The sequence below is a fragment of the Nansenia antarctica genome (assembly GCF_963989245.1).
Source record: "Nansenia antarctica genome assembly, chromosome: 14".
NCBI lineage: Eukaryota > Metazoa > Chordata > Actinopteri > Argentiniformes > Microstomatidae > Nansenia > Nansenia antarctica.
The window spans coordinates 28,204,372-28,229,371 of record NC_137684.1 but is presented as its reverse complement, the minus strand read 5'-3'; the positions used below and the strand labels follow the sequence as shown (position 1 = coordinate 28,229,371).

General features: G+C 45.1%; 1 protein-coding gene across 1 annotated transcript in view; it reads right to left on the bottom strand.

Annotated features, from left to right (window-relative positions):
- tspan4a (tetraspanin 4a) overlaps window positions 1–25,000 on the bottom strand; it is a gene marked incomplete at its 5' end in the record, with an annotated part of 71,319 nt that overhangs the window by 5,683 nt on the left and 40,636 nt on the right. Inside the window, 2 exons of the mRNA XM_080545117.1 lie at window positions 92–193; window positions 13,523–13,597. Coding sequence (XP_080401243.1) covers window positions 92–193; window positions 13,523–13,597 — 177 coding nt within the window. The remainder of the gene's footprint in view (window positions 1–91; window positions 194–13,522; window positions 13,598–25,000) is intronic.

The window sequence follows — 25,000 nt, the reverse complement described above, 5'->3', positions numbered from 1 at the left end:
ATCAAATCAAATTTTATTTGTATAGCGCATTTCTTACAAGATGCAACTCAATGCGCTTTATATATATATATGCCTCTGGAAAAAAACGTACATCCGTTTGCACGATCATCCAGGCGTTGGTTAACCCCACGTTGCCCTCGGTGCCGAAGAGATGGAGCCCTCGCTTCAGATCCCTCTGGGCGTAGTGGTCAATCTGAGAGAGAGAGAGAGAGAGAGAGAGAGAGAGAGAGAGAGAGAGAGAGAGAGAGAGAGAGAGAGAGAGAGAGAGAGAGAGAGAGAGAGAGAGAGAGAGAGAGAGAGAGAGAGAGAGAGAGAGAGAGAGAGAGAGAGAGAGAGAGAGAGAGAGAGAGAGAGAGAGAGAGAGAGGGAGGGAGAGGGAGAGGGAGGGAGAAGATGATCAATGTCGTGGTTGGCCAACCGTGAGGTGAGGGTACTGAGGTATGTGGCGTGTCGAGGTAAACACATACACACACACAGACACGTACGCACGCACGTACGTACACACACACACACACACACACACACAGACACGGACACGGACACAGACACAGAAGATGTATACACACACACAGACACAGACACAGAAGATGTACACACACACACACGCACACGCGCGTGTATTTAACCTTATTTATTCATTGGGACAGTCAATAACACATCAATCCCATTAACCCCGATTGACCCCAAAGCCTACCACGGGGCAAGACAGCCCCTCCCTACTAGTGATGGTAGTGCCTCCCCACCCCTGCCTGGTCACCCACCCCCCTCCCCCCCCTCAACCCCCTGCCTGGTCACTCCCCCCCGCCCCACCTCTGCAGGCCGCCTGACACCACCGCCTCTACGCAGATGCAGCAGTCACGCTACTCGGTCACATCTTTTCACTGTCCTGGCGACCCCGCTGGTGGAACGAACTTCTCTCTGCTGTCAGGACTGCAGAGTCACTCCCTATCCTCTGCTGTAGACTGAAGACCTCCATCTCTTCAGGCTCCTCCATCTTAACTGTCACCTCCTAAAGACCTCTTCATCCCCACTACCCCCCCCCCCCCCCCGCCCCCCTGTACAGTTTCTGTACTGTAAATAAATGAATTTCTTCTTCTTCTAGCACGGTGACTGCCAATGGGCCTCTGGTCATAACATAGATTTAGTTTTCTTCTGACGACTGATGGATAATAGATGATTGACTCACTGATTCACAGACAGATGGAGGCTGTTTGTTGTAAGTCGCTTTGGGTAAAGGCTAAAGGCGTCCGAGGCCAAATGACAAAAATAGAAATGGAAACGTAGAGTCGGTACTCAAGTTGTAAAAGAAAATCAGGGGGGATGGTGGATTTGATCATATGGGGACAACTTTAGCCTCCCCACAGTGTCAGTGACTTCAGTGTCAGTGACTTCAGTGTCAGTGACTTGGTAAACATGTCATTGCATATGTGCGTGCCCCCCCTCCCTCGCCCACAGTATTTGACTCAATATGCACAAAACTAAATGTTGAAATAGCAGTAATACCACGTTCATTGATAAAATGACATAAGGGATGGAAAGGGGGGGATGGCAGTTTTAGAAGGGGGATGATTTTGACTGTTTTTATTTCAGTGGGGGGGGGGGGTGCCATCCCCCCCCATCCCCCCTCAACTCCAGCGCTGCGTAGAGTGTCTCTAAACCACTGGGTGGGGGGTCTTTGAACATGTAGTTCTTTGGCCTGGTTGAGTACGGAGCTGACACCTGCAGTGGACCCCCCCACACCCTCCACCTCCCTGTCAGACTGACTCTCCAGTCCTGTCCAGTTCTATCTACAGCCCCCCCCAAACACCGGACCGTGTGTAGCAGCAGCATGTATAATAGATCCTCCTTTTGTCCTGTGTGACACGGAGGTAGCCCTTGTTCATTCATCTATAGCTGTATGAAGGAATGCTGGCTGCACTCGCTAGGAATGCTAATTGCACCTGACCGTTTCCAGAGGGACAGTAAGAAAAGAAGCATGAACAAGAATGTTGAAGAAATATAAATAAGGTAAATAAGGAAGGAACAGAAAAAAAATGACACAAAAGGGGAAAGGATTTAAGAGGACATTTTTAGCCGCTTTTTATCTTTGTTGTTGTTGTGTTCTTTTGGTGCGTATTCCCTATGGAGAACGATAGGTGCAAAGAAAAACGTGTGGTAAAAACAAATTTCCATTGTGTCTGTTAAAGGGGGTGAGGGAATGAAGACTCTCCGGTGGGACGGACCGGGGGGGGAGATGAAAGACTGGTTAGAAAACACAGCAAATGTTTGAGTGAAAAGTAGAAACACTTTCTCTCTTACTCGTTCCTGCAGCGACTGAGGAATGTAAAAAGCTCTTTAATGGTCTCTGACTAGCGAGTGCCCTGAGTGGACGTCTCATCTGAGAACTAACGGCCTCTCGTTAGCAGACGCTGTGAGACGTGCCTGTGTGGAAGAAGCTGCTGTACTCTGTAGCTTTGTAGCGATGCTGCTGTCTGTGTGTGTGTCTGTCTGTCTGTCTGTCTGTGTGTCTGTCTGTCTGTCTGTCTGTGTGTCTGTCTGTCTGTCTGTCTGTGTGTCTGTCTGTGTGTCTGTCTGTGTGTCTGTCTGTCTGTGTGTCTGTCTGATGGTCTGTGTCTGTCTGTCTGTCTGTCTGTGTGTCTGACGGTCTGTCTGTCTGGCTGACGGTCTGTCTGACTGTCTGTCTGTCTGTCTGTCTGTGTGTCTGTCTGTCTGACGGTCTGTCTGTCCTCTGGACTGCAGTCGCCTCCTTGACTACACCAGGCGAGTCAAAGATGCAGCATCAATTATTCAGAGGGAGAGAGAGAGAGAGAGAGAGGAAGAGAGAGAGAGAGAGGGAGGGGGAGAGCTGGAGAGAGAGAGAGAGAGGGAGGGAGGGAGGGAGGGGGAGAGCTGGAGAGAGAGTGTGAGAGAGAAAGAGAGAGAGAGAGGGAGGGACGGGGAGAGCTGGAGAGAGATTGAGAGAGAGAGGGAGAGCGAGAAAGAGAGAGAGAGGGAGGGACGGGGAGAGCTGGAGAGAGAAGGAGAGAGATAGAGGGAGGGAGAGAGAGAGAGGGAGAGAGAAGGAGAGAGAGAGGGAGAGAGAAGGAGGGAGGGTGAGAGCTGGAGAGAGAGAGAGAGAGAGAGAGAGAGAGGGAGAGAGAGAAAGAGAGGGAGAGAGGGAGGGAGAGAGAGAAAGAGAGAGAGAAAGAGAGGGAGAGAGGGAGGGAGGGGGAGAGCTGGAGTGAGAGAGAGAGAGGGAGAGAGAGAAAGAGAGAGAGAGAGGGAGGGAGGGGGAGAGCTGGAGAGAGAGAGAGGGAGAGAGAGAAGGAGAGCTAGTTTAGAGAGAGAGAGAAAGAGAGAGATAGAGAGAGAGCGATGGTGGAACTAGGACAGAGGGAGTGGAAGAGAGAAGAAGAGACAGGAAGAGACAGGAAGAGGCAGCGGGGAAGAGAGCAAGAGCACAATGGTGTCAGATGAAAAGCAGAGATGAGCGTGATATTGAAAAGACACAAAAATCTAACATGACAGATCAAATCCCTGGAAGTAAATTGACAATATGGGGGAGCAAATAAAAAAGGATATTTCACTCTTAAAAAACAGCTGGACTCCTGGTTTTGAGTGTTTGAGAAAGAAACAGAAGAGAGAGAGCTTGTAAAAAAAGAACAAGACAGAGGGAACAGAACATATTACAGTCCGACCGCCCCCACAAACTGGATTCATTTTTCTCATAAAGTGAAACAAAGAAGGGGCAATAAAGCGAGAGAGGGACAGCGAGGGAGAGAGGGAGAGACATTATCATATCCCCTGAGTATTGACTTAGAAGAACACATCGATTCATGCTAATATTATGCTTGGCCGAGACAAGAGCATTACTCCCTTAACCTGACTGGATTTTCTGTTGAAGAAAAAAAAAACGTTTACAACTGTGTTAACTATTCAATGCAGCGAAAGGTGAGATTATAGTCGATAAGATATTTATTTCATAATGGTCTGATTTTCACTGATATATTCTTTACGTGCCCTGCACGTGCAATGCGATATGATGCAAATGGAACAAAGGTTGTTTGGGGTGGCTGTGGCGCAGGAGGTAGAGTCGCCGTCTAATGATCACAAGGTTGGCAGATCGGCGGTTCGAGCCCCGGCTGGCCACATGTCGAAGTGTCCTTGGACAAGACACTGAACCTGCAAAATTGCTCCCAGTGAGCGGGCCGGCCGGCGCCTTGCATGGCAGCTTGCCGCCATTGGTGTGTGAATGTGTGTGTGAATGGGTGAATGAGAGGCCGTTGTAAAAGCGCTTTGGAGCAGCAAAAAAGGCGCTATATAAGTGCAGTCCAATTACCATTTACCATTTAAATGACAGCTGAAGAATTGGAAGGACTCCCCCCCATAACATACTGTCACTGCGTTTCCCTGAACATTGCACCTAACGTTATTTGACAACCCCAGCTTTCAATGTCCATGATTTCCCTATTGCATGTTACTGAATGAATCAATCAATAATGCCAATGATTGGCCAGAGCGCTGATTACAGAGGACGGGAGAAAACCATGGTTACTGACTCCACTGCCAAGATTATAATAAGAGCCTCTTTCCTTGGGCCTTCCTTCTCAATTGTAAGAAACCTGATTGGGGGCGGCAGGTAGCCTAGCGGTTAGGGAGGCTGGCTAGCAATCAGAAGGTCACTGGTTCGATCCCCACCTCAGGAGGGAGCTGCATGTGAGCTGGTGACTGGAGGGTTGCTGGCATGATGTCTAAGCTGCACGTTGTGCCCTTGAGCAAGGCACTTAACCCCTAATTGCTCCAGGGGTGCTGACTCTGTGCCTAGAGCAAAAAACACATTTCGTTGTACTACTGTGCAATGACAGACAGGTTGAGTCTAATCGATTCCTCCCGTCCTCTCCTCTGTCCTCCACTCACTCCCTCAGGACGCGAGAGGGGGGGTGGTGTTTACGATTGAGAAAGGGCCCTAGATTCCTCGCGTCCTAAATGGTAAATGGACTGTACTTATATAGCGCCTTTATCCAAAGCGCTTTACAACGGCCTCTCATTCACCCATTCACACACACACATTCACACACCAATGGCGGCAAGCTACCATGCAAGGCGCCGGCCAGCTCACTGGGAGCAATTTGGGGTTCTTGCCCAAGGACACTTCGACATGTGGCCAGCCGGGGCTCGAACCGCCGTTCTGCCAACCTTGTGATCATTAACCGGCGGCTCTACCTCCTATGCCTGTGCTCCTATGGTGTGTGAAGCCGCCCATAGCCGCGTCCTCCGTCCTCGACTCCTTCTCCAAACTCAGCGGAGGAGAGTTGTATGAGGTTCCTCCCCTCGGAGGAATGAAGGGAAAAGATGTGAGATTCGACCACTATGTTGTTCCTGGAACTCTCTCCCCATAGTGATCCGCAACGCCCCCACCCTGGACTCCTTCAAACTAGCCCTCAAAACGCATCTGTTCTCCAAGGCCTTTGGCCCCTAGTCAATGTTTCAGTTTTGCTTTTATTTGTTTGTTTTCTGTTTTGTCTGTCTGATCATTCCCTTGAATTGTAAAGCGTCCTTGTTTTTTTTGAAAGGCGCTATATAAATTAAAGTTATTATTATTATTATTATTATTATTATTATTATTATTATTATGTCTATTAGTAGTGTCATGTGTCTAGTAGTGTCATGTGTCTAGTAGTGTCACGTGTCTAGTAGTGTCATGTGTCTAGTAGTGTCATGTAGTCTAGTAGTGTCATGTGTCTAGTAGTGTCATGTAGTCTAGTAGTGTCATGTGTCTAGTAGTGTCATGTGTCTAGTAGGGTCACGTAGTCTGGTTGCCAGACACTAAAGCGAGAGACGTCTAGGGGACCGACACGTGCCTCACATAATTATTTGTTCAATCATCAATCACCTCCCCTACCACTTCCTCCCCAGTGCTTGTGCTGCACCGCACAGCAGTGAAATAACAACAAATACTTCCCTCAGTACTTCCGCTCCCATGAAGGCCGGGTTTGAGATGTTGTTATTCCAGGCTTATATATGGGCACAATAGCCTGAGGACAACGTTTAAGGATGAGGATAGTCTTCTGTTTTGGCCTCAAGAGAAGTCACCTGGGCACCTCAACACTGTGTTAGCACACTGAGCTTCTCAGTCAGACACGGTTATATTCCTTACATACATACAACCCTGGTTATTCCTTCCCAGTAAACAAAGAGTCCAAAAGACGTCCTCAGGGAAGCCGGAATGTGGGTTCAGATGACGTCTTCGGAATTGAGAGTTATATGCGACTTGCCTGCTTACATCACAGTCGAATCGACACATTCGATTCGTATCTGATTGATGCCCGTATGAGATTGAGGCCTGAATCGGATCTGAGAATATCAGATTCAATGTGCTTTTTTGGTTACAACATACATGTTACATATCCAATCTGTGCCACATCATGTGAGCAAAAATTCGGAATCGTGTCACAATCGAATCGTGTCACAATCGAAAAAGGTTCCAGTACAGCTCCCAATGAAGGGTGAGCAGACTCCTTGTGTTCGTGTTCTGTGTGTTCATTTCTCCCTGGCTCCGGCTCCACTCAATATCATCTATTTATTTAAATGAATTCATATGTATTCATATTTACACTGAGCCTCTCAGGTCTCAGACACGGTTATATTCCTTACATACGTACAACCCTGGTTATTCCTTCCCAGTAAACAAAGAGTCCAAAAGACGTCCTCAGGGAAGCCGGAATGTGGGTTCAGATGACGTCTTTCTAGGATGTCCTAGACGTCCTAGACTTTTTGGTCCTAGAAAGACGTCATCTCAATGATCCGATACCTGTGCTTACACTTGAAATGACCTGCATGCGTACATCGAAAACAGACAGCCGGCACTTGCAATGGACGCAAACGAGACAGAAATTATAATCCCTTTTATATATATTATAATATAAAGCTGTTGCTTTCTGAAGTATGTTTAGGGGTCCTCAAAATATTGCGCACATTTTAAGGCGGAGAAGAAAGAGCACATCACTGTTGAAGTGAGTGAAACACATCAAACGTCATCAAACGTGTTTTCAACGACGTGCAAATCGGAATTGAGAGTTATATGCGACTTGCCTGGTTACATCACAGTCTAAATGACACATATCAGATTCGTATCTGATTGACGCCCGTATGAGATTGAGGCCCGAATCGGATCAGAGAATATCAGATTCAATGTGCTTTTTTGGTTACACATACATGTTACATATCCAATCTGTGCCACATCATGTGAGCAAAAATTCGGAATTGTGTCACAATCGAATGGTGTCACAATCGAATCGTGTCACAATCGAGCCTAAAGCACCAAAAAAAGGTTCCAGCACAGCTCCCTGTGAAGGGTGAGCAGACTCCTTGTGTTAGTGTGCTGTGTGTTCATTTCTCCCTGGCTCCGGCTCCACTCAATATCATCTATTTATTTAAATGAATTCATATGTATTCATATTTAATCATCAGAATATTTTTAGGTAGAGGGCCGTTTTCCCTCCTGCCTATTCTCCTGTTGCTACACCTAGCCTAGTTCCTCCTCCATTCGTTTCAACCTGATTGCGACATTGACTGACTCTGTCACAGAAATTCCCCTGCTTCCCCTTGTCTACAAAACACGACAAATTATGTTAATTCTCGCCTATGAGTGTTGCAAAGATGGTGCTTTATTGTCAACATAGTCAACTGCGCCAAATGTTATCATAACACAAGTCATTTAAAGACGAGCAAAAGAAGAAAACGTCAACCTGTTTTGTGACCGGGATCGAATTAACCGCTTAACTTTAAACGTTGCCCGTTAATAAGCGGATCCTTGTGATTAGTGGAGCGTTTGACTGTTTTTTCCAATCTGTATTTCCTGTCAGTGTGAAGTTCCCCATGCTTAAAATATATGCAGGCAGGTGTTCGGAATTTGTACCCAATTCCATTTTGGCATTGCAGCTTTGAATTTAAGAGGTAACATGTTTGCCAAGGTGAGATGTACGTTGGTGATGCTGAGGCTACGTTTAGGGTAGGAAGGGAGATTAAAAAAAAAATGGGATGATGGGAAAAACAAAAGTCGAGGCAATTACAGTAAGTTCAGACAGGGTTGCTGTTTGCCCTTAAGAAATGTTTTTTTGTTGCTTTTAATCTGAATCCTTGCAAGGGCAATGTTGTTGTTGTTGTTGTTGTCTCTGGGTTTGTGTTTCTGCAGATGTTCACTGCTGATACATCTTGTACAGCAACAGTGAGCTGTTTTGGATGGTAGTGATCTAACCACGGCCATTCATCTTTTGTACATATTTCGCTCTGGTTTTATGACTATTGTTTCTATCATATGTTGTTGTTATACAGTATGTGTTGGTGGGTGTGTTTGTTTGTTTAGCTTATTTGATTGTTGTGGCTTATTTGACAGTTGCTGGCGGTTTATTTGGAAGTGGAGGTTGCTTTCATTGTATTGTATTGTATTGATTTTGCTTTCCTTCAACGTCAACAAACAATGTTTGTTTTGGAAAATCAATAAAGGAAATTACAAAAAAGATCTCTCTGCACGTACGGTACGCCATAACATCGACATCAGGAGACGCATTCAAACACAGACCCATTATATATCATATCATCATGTATCAGAATGTATCATAATGTAACGACTATTTGTTTTACAGCGGCTAGACCTGGGGTTGTCGGCAGGTAATAACCTCCACCAAAACGAACACAACATATCGGTCCCAGACAGCAGTCGTAGCAAGTCCTGTTATGGACACACACAGGCAACAACTGATCACATGGTCCAACAAGGAAAAACTTGAGGCCCTAGTTATAGTCTGTTTGTAGAGTATAGAGTTTTATCAATCAGGTTGTGTAGTAAGGGAAAAACTCCTGGCCCTCCCATCATATCTCAGTTGTTTATCTCAACTGAGTATTTAGCAGGCAGCCACGTACAGTACAGTACAGTATGTAGAAGCGGCTGTGGCGCAGGAGGTAGAGCGCCGTCTAATGATCACAAGGTCGGCAGATCGGTGGTTCGATCCCCGGCTGGCCACATGTCGAAGTGTCCTTGGGCAAGACACTGAACACCCAAATTGCTCCCAGTGAGCGGGCCGGAGCCTTGCATGGTAGCTTGCCGCCGTTGGTGTGTGAATGTGTGTGTGAATGGGTGAACGAGAGGCCGTTGTAAAGTGCTTTAGAATAAAGGCGCTATATAAGTGCAGTCCATTTACTATCTACCATTTAGAAGCCTCATGCATGGGTGAATTCCAAAACTGCTGTAATGTTCACAAAACATGACCAGGAAACGATCTCCCGGCGGGGAAATTCAGAGGCAATCACAGGGAACAAAAACACACATGCCGGTACTGTGCGTCCTAAGCAGACCTGGACCAAACACGTTACATCTAACCTCTCACATTGGAGCTGCGCTTGATGAATGAATGAATGAATAGTTTAATGACCACACGACCTAGGTCGGTGGAATTTGTTGTCGGTACAGCTCAAACAGCAGTGTCAAAAAACATACACACATTGTACATGACTATGATCTAGTTTGCCTGGTACGGTGGAACCAATGAAATAGACCCAAGTGCAAACGCCACGCACACTAAAACACTTTCAAGTCAATACTGTGTCTTCGCTATTTTCTATTTGACCCAGGTCGGCTGCATAATATTCATCGTTACGAGGACCAGAACTATTCTGCTGATCCAGCTCTTTTCATCCCTCATTAAGCATGCCCCTCACAGTTTCCTAGAGGTCAAAATGCAACTAATCACTTTGATCACTTTGGCCTCAGCTGGACAGATTAATCCTTTTTACGGCGCTTCGGGGCAAAGGAACTTTACACACTGATTATAAACTGTTGTTGAAGAAACACTAGAACGTGTCACATATTACTCTACTGGAGAAACATAGCAAGCTGGAGTCAATCTGGGATAATATCTATAAATATACATAGCTATCGATGTATATTTATAGTATGAGTCATAGTTTGTGCACTACACACTGTTACAGTTTACAAAACACCCGCACACTGTATACATCAACCCTCCCTGAGGTTTCCTTGTCAGCATTGCCTCTTGTATCTGAACCAGTGGAGGCTGGCGGGTGTCGTGGAAATCACAGGACAGGCTCATCATAAGGGACGCAATGTAAGACGGATGGGGGTAGTAGTGGCCTAGTGGATAGTCGGACTGGTGTTCAGAAGGTCATGAATGAATGAATGAATGAATGAATGAATGAATGAATGAATGGTTTAATGACCACACGACCAAGGTCGGTGGAATTTGTTGTCGGTACAGATGGAAAAAAGCTCAATACAGCAGTGTCAATTACATCAAACATACACACATCACACATGACTGAGTCATGAGTTCAAATCCCTCCCTGGGAACACCACCACTAGTGTGCCCTTGACTAAGCCCTAAGTTACTCCATGTGTAATGTGTACAACACTAATTGTATGTCGCTTTGGATCAAAAGTGTCTGCTGTGCTAAACGGTAAAAATGTAGGAGTGGCATTAATGTTTGATATCAAAAAAAAAAAAAAATGGCTCCCCTATAGCTAAGAGAGAGCTTATTGAAGGGAGTCTGAACATATGCCGCATCCTTTACAGCGTGATAAAAACAGGGTTAAACAGACTTGACATGAGGGCCTGCCTGGAGCCTGCAATTACTTCTCATAAACAACATGTTGCCTTGGATTCCGTGGTGGTGGTGGGGGTGGTGGTGGTGGAGGGGGCGGGGGGTGGTAGAGGGTGGTAGAGTTGGCAGTTGGCACATCTGCTGCCTGTGAGTGGCTGGCACAAGGCACAAGGTGCTGGGCCTGGCACCACGTGGGCGTAGGGAGAGACAGCTGGGACGTTGTAACAGCAGGGGGGTGGGGAGCCAGGGCACCTGCTGGTGAATACTGATGCAGGACCAGAGAAGATGAGACGCTGCCCCCCCCTGGCTGGGATCAGCTCACACCTCCTCAAATCCTCAATTTAGGCAACAGACCCAGGATCAGTTTAAGCCTCCTCAAATCCTCACCTTGGCCATAAGGAGAGGGGGAGGAGGGGAGGGACGGGGGGGGGACGGGGACGGTGAAAAACTGCGCTCTAGTGCATGCAGGCTTGCTCTAGCCAGGGGAGGCTGATGGAGGTAGAATTCGGAGGACGGGCTCATTGTAAACGCATGACATGGGAATGAGGAACGGTATCAAACACGACATCCATTTACAATCAGTAAACCCCCGTCCTCCGTTTTCGACCTCGTTTTTTCGACCTGCCGTTAAGCCTGGCGTCTCTTAACACCTGATTAAGCTGACAAGAAAAATGTACTATTATGTCATCACGAGCCTGATTAGCAGGTCTGGCTGGAACAGGAGGTGTCAGTTCTGGTCTGTTACAATAGCCTGTACACATCGCATCCCCTTAAAGGGGCAACCCTGAGTTCGGGCACGTACATTTTTTAAACGTTTTAATGATTGACGTTTTACAGGTAGCTATTGATTTTGGAAGGATATCAATATCTCCCTCCCTCCTCCAGCCTCCACTGGCCTCACGAGTCTCTCTGTCATAAGTTTGAGTTTCTCTACTGTTCACTGTTCACGGCCGCGCCATCGCAGGTTCTGTTAGATCAAGGTACCCCGGCGTCAGTATTCCATCTGAACAAGCATCTATATCTTTGCCTCCTGACTTTTTTTTCTTTTTCTTCCAGGACTTCTTCTCTCAGTCTCTCTTCTATTCGGTTTTTCTAATCGTCCTACTTGCATAGAACAGACCAGAGATGAAGCTGAATTATTCAGTTCCCGGGTGGAGAGAGAGGGGGGGCTGCGGGAAACATCACAGTAGGGTAGTATCATCAACAGCGGGGAGAAAATTATGCCAAGATGACATCCGCACAAACCGCAAAAAGAAAACACGGCGGATTGGCTAAGGGCCCGGGAGAGGCTGCCAACACCAGGACCGCTTTATCACCCACTGTGAAGGAAATAATACACAACGCAACGTACGATGAGGAGGCTGTGTAGATATTACATAATAGGGTGATACATAAAAAGGAAATACACAATCTACAGATTATAGGGGTCCATGGAACGCGTCCATGAAAGGAGTACAGAAATAGAGGGGTGCGAGAGCGATCAAAGAGATAGTGGGATAGTTTAAGGTACGAGAGGAAACCTTGTTTATATAAACACCGGCAACCTTGGACCTTCGGCCCTTTGGGCAACAAGACTGTCTGGGATTCATGCATAATGTAGTGCGCGTTGTCGATAGATTAGAGGACGGCATGTCATTGGAGCGATGCTTGAGATGGATTGAGCTGGGACTGCAATGAATTGTATTATTAATCCCTCAGTTGAGAATGCACTGAAGCAGGAAAGACAATTGGAGGAAACACATTAATGTTGATAAGCCAGTTGCCCTTGCGTTTCTGAACTTGACTTGTTTATTTCAAAGGAAAGGCATCTAAAATGGATGAGTCGAAATGAATTGAGTTTTACTGCCACAAAGGGAATAAGAATCTTGGGGTGTCTGTTGCTGTTTTCACAGTTGCCTAGATACAACTTTGGAAAAAATTGAATCTAAATCTCCCCCCCCCCCCCGAAAACACTACATCCACATATAAAGACCAAACCTGAAGACTTTGACTGCATTGTCTTTCTAAAAAAGTGATTTAGTTACACTGTAATACACTTTAGCATGGTAATGACATGCAAATTACCACATAGTACAGTGACTTTTCAAAAGTCTAATGCAGACAAAGCCTTCATAGGGAGATTGTGTCATCAGTTGGTTTGGAGTGTCTGCGAGGTGTTTTAGACATATCGTGAGCTTAGAATTTAGATTTAGAATGATAAGGTTCTATCTCCGTTTAGGGTAGTTCAGAGATATTGAGCGTCAAAGTTTTTACATTCCATTATGTTTTGTGAGATGGAACCTTAGTATTTTATGAATTACTAACTCAAAAATGTCAACATTTTAAAAATAACACCACACAGGCATTAATAAACACCTAATGGATCAGATTATGTAAAAAACTAAATTTTGACAAAAATGGAGATAGAACCTTATAATTCTAACGTCACGATATTTCCAAAATGTATATGACTACTCAGAGATCCAGGGAAGAAATATATCTAACAAAAAACTGCCTGGGCTGATACAACCAAGGTCAGGGCCAAACCAACAACACAATTGAAAAAGGACAATAACACTAGAACAGCCATGAGGGGTCATGTGAGTAAAGAAAGATGTTCTATCTTTACACTCGATCAAATTTCAGGACCCTCCTTTCATGACTTTTCCTAGATATGTGCCATCTACCACCCAGTATCCTTACATTTTCAAAAGCACATCAGGATAAGCTAATATAAAGCATGTTTTGCAGTTTTTCTGTGTAGGAAGCAGGCTAATTTACAAGCGGCCAACTAGTGGTCGTTGTGTGTAAATAGCAGCTTCCCGTTGTAAAGAGGGAGGCCCCCGAGGCGGCTCTTTTAGTAGGTAATAAGGGCACGTCTGTTCTAGTGTTAACAGTGTCATGGTGAAATCAAAAAGGGGATGATGCAATCGGCTCGGTCTCTTACCTGGTCCTGGTAGACAAAGAACAGCATGATGGACAGAACCTCCAAGAAGAAGATCAGGAGAAGAAGAATGAAGAACTGTGGAGAGAGAGAGAGAGAGAACAGAGAGAGAGAACAGAGAGAGAGGACAGCATATATTGAGTTCATTCATCAGTACCGGAGAGCCTGCTCGCTAGAGTGATAATAGGATGCTGCTGTGAAGTCTGAACGTTAACTCAAAAAGAGAAGAGACAGAGGATGGGGGGGTGGGGAGGGGGGAGGGGGGAGGGGGGGGGAGGCACAAAGTGTCAGGAAGACTGAGTCGAGGAGACCAGAGAGCCCCAATGCCTTTAGATCATTCAGCCTAGATATTTATGACTGACAGCCGATAGAATGGACGGAGCGGGACAATAACACGGTGAGAGAGACAGGGGTTGGGCTGTGATAGATACCATATATACGGCTCTTCACTTTCCGATTCGCAGAGGAGCCATATTTTATATATATATCGACTTCCCTCCCTCTTCTATCGCTCTCTGGATGAGATTTGGTTGCTGGGTAATACGTCTCCCCCCCCCCCCCCCCAACCCCCCTCCCCCGTGCACTTTTGCAAGAGCACTAAAAACAGGGACCACCCAATCTGTCGAGCACTCCGCAAGGAAAGGAAATGGTTCTGTCCTTCTCATGAAGAGTGCCTGTTCCTCTTCACTAGAGAGAAAGAGAAATAAGTAACAGAGAGATACAGAGGTAGATGGAGAGGTCAAGTGGAGGAGAGTAAGGAGAGGAAAGCAGGAGACAGAGAGAGAGAGAGAGAGAGAGAGAGAGAGAGACAGAGGGACACAGATGGAGTTAGATGGAGAGTTGGAGAGGGAAGAGAACCTATATCTATATGTATCTATCTATCTATCTATCTTTCCCTTTCCAAACCGGTGTGACCTGAAGGACTTGGAGATCAATCCCAGTAAACAAAGAGTCCAAAAGACGTCCTCAGGTACAACAGATTCCGTAGTCCATAAGACGTCCTAAAGACGTCATCTGGACTTCCTAGAAAGACGTCATCTGAACCCACATTCCGGCTTCCCTGAGGACGTCTTTTGGACTCTTTATTTACTGGGATGTTAAAAAAACATAGATAAAGATATGGTAATAGGCTTCGGACAGGACCGTTTCAGAGTGTCCCTCTCACATCTGTGAAACGTCACGTCTGTTATTGCTAAGCTATCCTGAGATACCTTCGATAACAATGTTTTCCGTTTTATGCGCCAACTCAAATCTTTTAATGTTGACCAGACATTTTAAAAATATCTTCTCTTGTTAAGGCCATAATATGTAAGAGTGATGCAACTTAAACACCTCAGGCTCATTATATTCAGCTAGTGACGCATTGTAGGAAGAATATAATCATCTTGAATTAATTGGGAGTCTGTTAAAGATAGAGATAGAGAGACACTCTCAGAGTCTAGAGTCTATTCTATTCACTGGATTTCATTGTCTGGTACTTGTATACTCTGCAAGGACAATAAAGTTGAATCTAATCTAATCTAATTATTCACTCACTCCTAAACAATCAAGATTCACTACCACACTTCAACCCCATAGCGTTTTGGGGGCTCCTTTATTTCAGCGGCAAATGTATATTTGACAATGAACACTGACAGTAAGCCGATAAGTGTCTATAGATGATTATTAATTATGTTTTGCTACAGTATGTTGTACTTTTCTGGTTTGTGTCGGTATTTTTATCACGTCAACTGTGTTTTCTAAGTGTATGCTGTCAGACAAACAAATATACCTCTTAGGGAAAACAAAGAATATTTCAATCGAGAGAGAGACAGAGAGAGAGAGAGAAGGAGAGAGAGAGAAGGAGAGAGAGTGAGAGAGGCAGTGAGGGAGAGAGAGAGAGAGAAGGAGAGAGAGAGAGAAGGAGAGAGAGAGAGAGAGAGAGACAGAGAGAGAGAGAGAGGCAGTGAGGGAGAGAGAGAGAGAGACAGAGAGAGAGAGAGTGAAGCAGAGAGAGAGACAGAGAGAGAGAGGCAGTGAGGGAGAGACAAGAGATAGTGTGTGTGGAGTGTCTCAAAAGCCTGTGTCCGTCGCTGTCGTCTGGCTGCATCATGACTGGGAACCAGTCTCCTTTACTGATCCAGAGGCTTATCGATGTGGGCATGAAAAGCAAGCGAGTGTCAGGCTTGGCCCAGCGTCCTGCCTTCAAGGCCGGCTTGGCCAGCAGCTCCCGTTTGAAGGAGGAGAGACAAAAGCCAGTAGGATATAATATGATGTGCTAAAAGCACCTGGGGGGGGGGGGGGGGGGGTGAGAGACGTTTTGAGTGAAGTCAAGCGAACCCACGCCTCAGAGTCTCTTCTCCTCAAATCAATCTGTCTCTCCCCACCTGAAGGAGACACCGCTGTTGTTCTCTGAGCCCCCCCCCCCGTTGTTTCTAGTCGAGAAACGAGCCCCCTCTCTCTTCCAGCGGAGAGTTGGATGTTTTCAGTTACGCAACTACTGTGTGGGAATTCAAAAGGCCATAAACAATACATAAGAGGAAGAATAGAACGACGGAACGCCTGAAAAACTCTATCCGATTGAATTAAGTGGAATTACCTTTGTCACTTTTCGAAAAGGTTTAAACTTTAATTCGTGGATTAAATGTATTTCTAAAATGTCCTTTTTATTATTAAAACGCCTCGGTATAGACTCACGGCAGCTTCTCAGAATACTTAAGCGATACATCAAGGTACGTGATGTTCTCCTCCCCCGCTACTTTTTGCTCTAGTTATTGAGCCTCTCTCTGGGTTGTCTGCATCGTGAAGACGTGCTTGAAGGATTTCACCTGACGCAGGTGATATTCTCCTGTATATATCTCAGACCCTGTGTCATCTATCCCACTTAACTCCAGGTCTCTTGGAAGGTTTTGGCTAAAAGCTGAATTGACAAAAAAAAGTGATTTCCCCCCTGATTCAGTTAGATACTAGAACCAGACAATCTAACTCTTCCATTTAACACCCGAGACCTCACGAGATTGCCTTTCACAGGGATACTACTTGAACAGACAAAACCTGAGCGTGAGAGTGTGTCTCTTCTACTTTTAGCACTATCAGGGCACATTAATAGTGTAAAATGAATATATGAATATATTACCCAAATGTAGACATTTCAATATTTATCCCAATACTTTTGCTTTTTATTCATTAGAGGAGCTGATTTCATAGTTAATTTGGAATAAAATTATTTATTTAATCCCACGGCTATGCAGAGACCAAACTCACTGGGGGGTCTGTTACCCAACATGCAATATTACTACAAAATGTCCTCCCAATCTGCATATTTATGGCCTTCTTTTTTTAAGATTAGATTCAACCTTTCTGTCATTGCACAGAGTACAACGAAATGTATCTTTTGCTCAAGGCACAGAGTCAGCCATAGTCAGCGCCCCTGGAGCAATTAGGGGTTAAGTGCCTTAGCGCAAGGGCACAACGGCAGTGGTAGGCACCTTAGATGTGATGCCAGCAACCCTCTAGTCACCAGCTCACATGCAGCTCCCTCCTGAGGCGGGGATTGAACCAGCGACCTTACGATTGCTAGCCGGCCTCTTTAACCTCTAGGTTACCGCCGCCCCCTTTGCAATTGGCAAGTATAATGCTAATCCTGTTGTTAAACAGGTAAATATCTAAAAAAAACACTAGAGGGAGGGACATTGTAAAGAGGTGAAGGATGTGTGGGTTTGTGTCTGTTGGAAGAATGTGTTTAACACCTTTATATTCCTCACACGCCCCACTGACTCCTCCTCTGTCCCCCTCTCTCTCTCTCTCTCTCTCTCTCTCTCTCTCTCTCTCTCCCCCTCCTTCTCTTTCTCTGCCTGTCCCTCTCTCTCTCTCTCTCTCTCTCTCTCTCTCTCTCTCTCTCTCTCTCTCTCTCTCTCTCTCCCCCTCCTTCTCTTTCTCTGCCTGTCCCTCTCTCTCTCTCTCTACTCCTCTAGGAGGACTTGAGGGTGGCAGAGAGTGTGGATATTTTTCAAAGAAAGCTTGCCTTTTGGTTTTGGTTTTGTTCTTCGTTTTATTCCTGGTTTTATTACTATGTCTATTTTTCTTATCTATCTCCTACCTCTTGTTTTATTGTACTGTGGTTTATTTACTATCGTTCAGCACTTGGAGTTGCATTCAATGCATGACTTGTCCTATATAAAAGTCTGATTGATTGATTGATTGATTGATTGATTGATGTAACAGAGCTGAATGCTCCAGTGACCCCATTGCATCATGGGTCCTGCCTCCAGGCGTCAGGACACTCTGGAGCAGCGGGGGCCTCGTTAAGGATGAAAGAACGATGCAAATTAGCACTAAGGTCGCTACCGCTACCGCTGCCTTCTTTGCAATTGGTATATTAGTATACTGCTAATCCTGTTGTTAAACAGTCACTGAGGGATACAATCCAGGAAAAGGTTAAACTTGTTATGAGCCTCGTTATATGGCAATGAAAACAAAAATCGCTTATTTCATCCTTCCTGTGAAATGGAAAAAAAGTAGCGTCCGCGTAACTAAAATCCGTGCCGGTCGGTCTTTCATTTCATAGACCTCCTTCAGGCATTCTCACTGTGAAGAAATTGCATTTAGTTATTGGCCAGGGAAAGGCATATATTAAATCATGGGATATTGTCATTGATTACACCAGCTCAGTGGCCTTGCGGTTAGAGTGTCCGCCCTGAGATTGGGACGTTGTGAGTTTGATCCCCGGCCGAGTCGTACCAAAGACTATAAAAACGGTACCCGATGCCTCCCTGCTTGGCACTCAGCATTACGGCTTGGATGCCAGCGTCATGTCCAGGGGGGTGTACTTAAGCTCCTGCCCCCTAAGGGCCATTAGGCTAGGCGGGGAACCATCGGTTGAGCAACTTGGTAAGAGATTTTACAAACTATAGCTTTTTAAAAAATATATTCAAGCTTGGAATTTTGGAAGCAACACGTTTGATCATTTCCCCACCTCACCTGCTGTCCCAAGGCCTATCCACAAAGCTACCTCAACAATGCAAGATACAAATAGTTAATACAAAAGATTAAGAAGTGACAGAATAAAAATAACCTCAACTATACTTTTCCAGACGAGGAAAGGAGATTCTGTATGGAGTAGTGCACTCACGCTCCATCTGTGTGAGGAGGAGGCACAGACTCGCTCAGTTTCACTTACTTACTTCATGGGATGCACTGGACCAAATCTAGACTCCAGAATGTTCCCTGACCTAGACCCCAGCCAGTGACCGCTGCAAGCCTGGCCGCAACCTTCTTACATCTGTTCTCGTCATGCTCAGTGACTGTCCCCTACGGGTTCAAGGCGTTTGAAATACTGTCGGAAACCTTCCGAGATACGTGTTGAACTTTGACCTCCTGGGTTGCTCCGTTTGGGGTTGATGCCACCATCGAACCTAAGCGCTTTGAGTTGCATTTCATGTACGAAAGGCGCTATATAAATAAAGCTTTACTTACTTACTTAACAAAGTCTGATATTAGGGCATCTGTAACCGTGCTCGCAAGACAAGTCTTACTGTACTTCTCGTGTGGAAAAAGCACAAGCATAGTAGATTGTTAACACCATCAGTGCATAGTAGATCGTTAAAAGATTTCATGTACTTGGTTAAATTAGAAAGAAATGGGATATACATCGCAGGGGAAAAAAAGACCCGTTTTATAGTGCCAAGCAGGAACTCATGAATGACCTCTTCTTCGACTTGCCTCTACCATGATGATATGCAATATTTCAGGATGTCAGTATGTGCATCCTGATCTGTCTTGTTTACAAGACTTTATAGGTAAGTCGATCTACTGGAAAAAAATCCAATAACGTACTTAGTAGTATCTGCAGAGGCAGCCAATGTATCATTATTTGTTTATGACAGATGTCTCCATCTCCCTTTTGTTCCTCAAACCTTTTTTAAAGATTTTTAACTGTATCATGCATCATCAAATGTATCGAGTGTACCACTATCCAGCTTAGATAGACATAAACATGAAAAGTATGAGAATAATGTTGCTACATTTCAGTCTGATTGTTAAACACAGCACATTAACATGATTCATTTGAAGTCATTGGTGTTTTGGTTACGGACAGATAATTACCTCATTATGTTTTTATAAGTCATATTGATCAAACTCCTGGGGGGGCTACGTTATTTGAAATGACTGGGACAATGACAGACGATGGCTTTAATGAATCAATGCTGCCACTTAACATGTCGGCCATGTTTGTCTATAAAGCACACTCAATTGTAGCCTGATGATGAAATAACTTGCAGGACATTTTGTAGTAATATTGCATGCTGGGTAACCCCAGACCCCCCCCAGTGAGTTTGGTCTCTGCATAGCCGTGGGATCTTTTTATTCCAAATTAACAATGAAATCAGCTCATCTAATGAATAACAGAAAAAGTATTGGGATAAATATTGAGATACACTGGAAAAAATCTACATTTGGGTAATATATTCATATATTCATTTTACACTATTAATGTGCCCTGATAGCGCTAAAAGTAGAAGAGCCCGACTCTCAAGCTCAGGTTTAGTATCCCTGTGAAAGGCAATCTCGTGAGGTGCAAGCACTGTCTTCCCTAAAACACAACACTGCCACGATAAGACCTCAGTCAGACCTCAGCCAGTCATTTGACACTTCTCCACTACCGTACCGTACCAGAACCCGTGAGCCCGGTTTGTTTTGCTTTCTCCAGTGCCAACCGGGCCGTACCGAGCCGTACCGAGCCGTACCGGGCCGTAGTACCCGTACTGATTTTAGCTACCCTTCCCGACTCGGAGCGAAAGGTACTATCCGTGCTACGATGTGACGCTGCAGACCGTTGATTGGTCAATGGAAATCGTCACAATAACGTTGACAGGTTGATATTCCAGTTCACCGGTAACCGCCGTTTTTAAATACCATTGTATTACCATTGTATTTATCAGGCATCTGGTGTGTGAAGAGCAGATGCGCGAGCGTAAGGAAATGAGAACGGACCCTGGTACCCTAGTACTGAGACTCACTCTGCGTTGGTCGGAGCTGAACGACCCAGGGATCAGGACCATGTTGTGGTTTTATATCATTTTATACTGAGAAAGTGAAGTCTCTCTACAGTTTGGCGAATCTAGCAGCACTCAAGGAAGGCCCATTTCCTTCCTGTAAGGGATGGGCCAAGATCTGTGGCGCAGTGAATAATTCTGACTGTGGACAGGAGGGCCCATAACTTGTGTAATCACAGATTTGTATAATATGATTGGTTCCCAAGAATAGTGACCTCATGACCAAGGACAGTTCTATAAATATGAGTCCCGCCCATCGTTGGGGGCTTTTTTGCTTATTGGTCTGCTCGTTTCTCTCTGCGCTCATGTAACTTTGCTTAATAAAAGGCCTCTTTGGAGACAATTGATTTAAGCTCTTTGTGCTTTATACGTTTTACTCAATCTATTAAGAATCAATTAAATCCATGACAACCCTCTACTGTCGGAGACATTTGTCCATTCACAGGTTCTGGAGGTTTCGTATGTGTAATGTGCTTCATGTATCTGTTTTATAGCTCCCTTTATTTTTCAAAAAACACTAGAGGGAAACTGTAAAGAGGCGATAAAAAAGATGTGTGGGTTTGTGTGTGTTGGAAGAAGGAGTTTAACACCTTTAGACCCACTGACTCTTCCTCTGTCTCCCTCTCTCTCTCTCTCCCTCCCTCCTTCTGTCTCTCCTTTCCTCTCTTCTCCCCCTCCTTCTCTCCCTCTCTCTTCTCCTCCTCCTTCTCTCCCTCTCTCTTCTCCTCCTCCTTCTCTCTCTCTCTCTCCCTCCCTCCCTCTGTCTCTCCTTTCCTCTCTTCTCCCCCTCTCTCCCTCTGTCTCTCCTTTCCTCTCTTCTCCCCCTCCTTCTCTCCCTCTCTCTCCCTCCCTCCCTCTGTCTCTCCTTTCCTCTCTCCCCCTCCTTCTCTGCCTGTCCCTCTCCCCCTCTGTCTCTCTCTCCCTCCCTCCCTCTCTCTTTCCCTCCCTCCCTCTGTCTCTCCTTTCCTCTCTCCCCCTCCTTCTCTCCCCCCCTCTCTCCCCCTCCCTCCCTCCCCCCCCTCTCTCCCCATCCCTCTCTCCCTCCCCCCCTCCCCCTCCCCCCCCTCTCTCTCTCTCCCCCCCCTCCTCCTTTAACACAGTTAACTGCTCCAGCGACTCCACTGCAATCATGGGGCCCTGCCTCCAGCCCTCCAGGACACAGTGGAGAGCAGCAAGGGCATCGTTAAAGAATGAAAAACCCCATGCAAATGAGCCCTGAGAAAGTCAACAGAACACAGCCTCTCGTGGGCCTCTCTGAACATCCTCCGCCATTAATCTGTTTCTGATCTTTCTGTAGTCCGCATCAGAGGAAAGCGTTGCTTTTGTAATACGGCGAATCGCGAGCAATTAAATTGACTAAGGAAATTGGGAAACAGTGAGATTGAGTTCAGTGGAGGCAATTAAATGAAAGTGGGGCAAAGCAGTGTGTCGGTAAGACAAGATGTTAATTATAGAGGCAATAATAGAACGCCAGTCATATTTCCCCCCTCGCGACGGAGAGGGATCCTGCATTGTACGGCCCTAAGTGGCTGCCACAGTCAGACATAGCCTAATAGGTTTTAATTTTACAGTGACAAATTCATCAATAATTTTTCTCGACGAAGACACACTTCAAATGGTTAATAATAGATAGCCACAAAGCCTCTGTGCACAAACAGACACTCCAGTTAGCTAGCTAGCAGCATGATTCAAACTGTCAAGTTCCATGGGCAAAGCATTATACGCTCACCGGGCCCAGGGTTCCCACACCTTCTGAAACATTAAATTCAAGAACCTTTCAAGCACCTTTCAAGCACATTTCAAGCACCTTTCAAGACTCAATTCTCTCAATTTCAAGGACCCAACACGGCATAGTTTGAGACAGAACTAGTTAGTTTAGTTTAGCTAGAGCTAAGTAAAACATTTTTGAATATACATAATTTTTTATAATTAATAATAATAATAATAATAATAATATTTTTTTGAGAGAGAGATTGAGAGAGAGGGGAATTTCTTTTTCTCAAATTCACAAACTTTCAAGGATTTCAAGGACCCGAGGGAACCCTGCGGGCCACTTCATCTTTTCAACTGCTCATTAACGCAAATATCTAATCAGCTAATCACGTAGCAGCAACTCAATTAGACATGGTCAAGATTTTCAAACCCAGCATCAGAATGGGGAAGAAAGATTGAAGTGACTTTGTACGTGACATGGTTGTTGAACGTGAACCTAACATCTCTAGGGTTTACAGACAGAATGGTCGGAAAAAGAGACAATATCCAGTGAGCGGCAGTTCTCTGGGCGAAAATGCCTTGTTGATGACAGATGTTAGACAGGGTCGAGTTGATAGAATGGCAACAGTAACAATAACCACACAGTAACCACGCAGTTACCACCGAGGTATGTAAACCCCTCAAAAAAAGTTCGGAAACGCTTTTTTTGTTGATTATTCCTCCCCTTTAATAATACCAATTGGTATTGTATTTTATATCGTTTTTATAAACGAGAGCGAATACCAACAGAAGAATATTGCAGGGGATTTTGGCAAAAATGTTTGGACCGCTACCCACACGTTTAGCTCTGTTACTCATTCCATGAATGTATGATCCTTACAAGTTGTACCTCATTGTAAAGGTGACCAATCAGGCTTTCCAACGATGTAAAATACAATACCAATTGGTATTATTGCAGGGGAGGAATAATCAACAAAAAAAGCGTTTCCGAACTTTTTTTGAGGGGTTTAGAAGAGCATTTCTGAACGCACAACACGTCGAACCTTGAAGCAGACGGGCTACAGCGGCAGAAAACCACACCGGGCGCCTCTCCTGCCAGCTAAGAACAGGACATTTGCACGGGCCCACCGAAATCTACACTAGAACATTGGAAAAACATTATCTGGTCTCGAGTCTCTCGATTCCGGCTGGGAAATTCAGATGGTAAGGTCAGAATCTGGCTTAAAAAACAACATGACAGCATGGATCCATCCTGCCTTGTATCAATGGCAGGTGGTGGTGGTGGTGTAACGGTGTGGGGGGATATGTTCTTGGCACACTTTGGGCCCCTTAGTACCAATTGAGCATCTTTTAAATGCCACAGTCGACCAGAGTACTGTTGCTGACCATGTCCATCCCTTTATGACCACAGTGTACCCATCGTCTAATGTAATGGCTACTACAAGATAACGCACCATGTCACAAAGCTCACATCATCCCCAACTGGTTCCTTGAACATGACAGTTGTACTGTACTAATGGCGTCCACAGTCACTAGATCTGAGTAGAGCACCTTGGGGATGTGGTGTAACGGGAGATTCGTATCATAGATGTGCAGCCTACAAATCTGCAGCAACTGCGTGACGCTTATATGAATGAATGATCTTTATTGTCATTGTAACAGGTACAACACAATTTAAATGCAAACCCTAGGTGCTAACAAACAAACACAGTCCTAAGATAATAAAAAAACAAGAACGAGACATAAATAGGGGGGATATAAATAGGGGGATAAGTGGTCGGTAGACATCTGAGAATGTATCTATAATGTGAACTTCTATACTTATATACACTATATGGCCTATTCACAGGGGGGTATTTAGACAGGGGGGAGTTAGCATGTAACTGTGTACTTTTATAAACACATAAACATATGAACTAGTAACTTAAGTATATGAGCCCTAACACAAGAATGTAAACATATTGCACGTTTATAGAACATTGCACTATTCCCATGGTTATTGCACAGTAGTTTCTCGGATTGCACAGGGGGGGGGGTTACAGAGGGAATTTTTTTTGTTTTGTTTTGCTAGATCTTAGCCAAGTTTAGTGCACTTATAATGTCATATCATTGACTATAATGATAGGACCAACATCTTGGAGAAATGTTTCCAGCACCTTGTTGAATCTATCCCACAAAGAACTAAGGCAGTTCTGAAGGCAAGAGGGGGTCCTACCTGGTATGTTAGTGAGTGTGAGTGTATGTGTGTCATCTATTTTAAGTCACTATGACACTAAGACCAACAACAAACAACACGCGTGTGGGCGTTTATGTGTGTATTGTTTGTTTGTAAGCGAGTGTGCGTGCGTCATCTGGTGTCTGCACCAGTGCATGTGTGTGTGTGTGTGTGTGTCTGTGTGTGTACATTATGTGTGTGTGTCTGTGGGTGTACATTATGTGTGTGTGTGTCTGTGTGTGTACATTATGTGTGTGTGTGTATGTGTGTGTACATTATGTGTGTGTGTCTGTGTGTGTACATTATGTGTGTGTGTCTGTGTGTGTACATTATGTGTGTCTGTGTGTGTGTACATTATGTGCGTCTGTGTGTGTACATTATGTGTGTCTGTGTGTGTGTACATTATGTGTGTCTGTGTGTGTACATTATGTGTGTCTGTGTGTGTACATTATGTGTGTCTGTGTGTGTACATTATGTGTGTCTGTGTGTGTACATTATGCATTATGTGTGTCTGGGTGT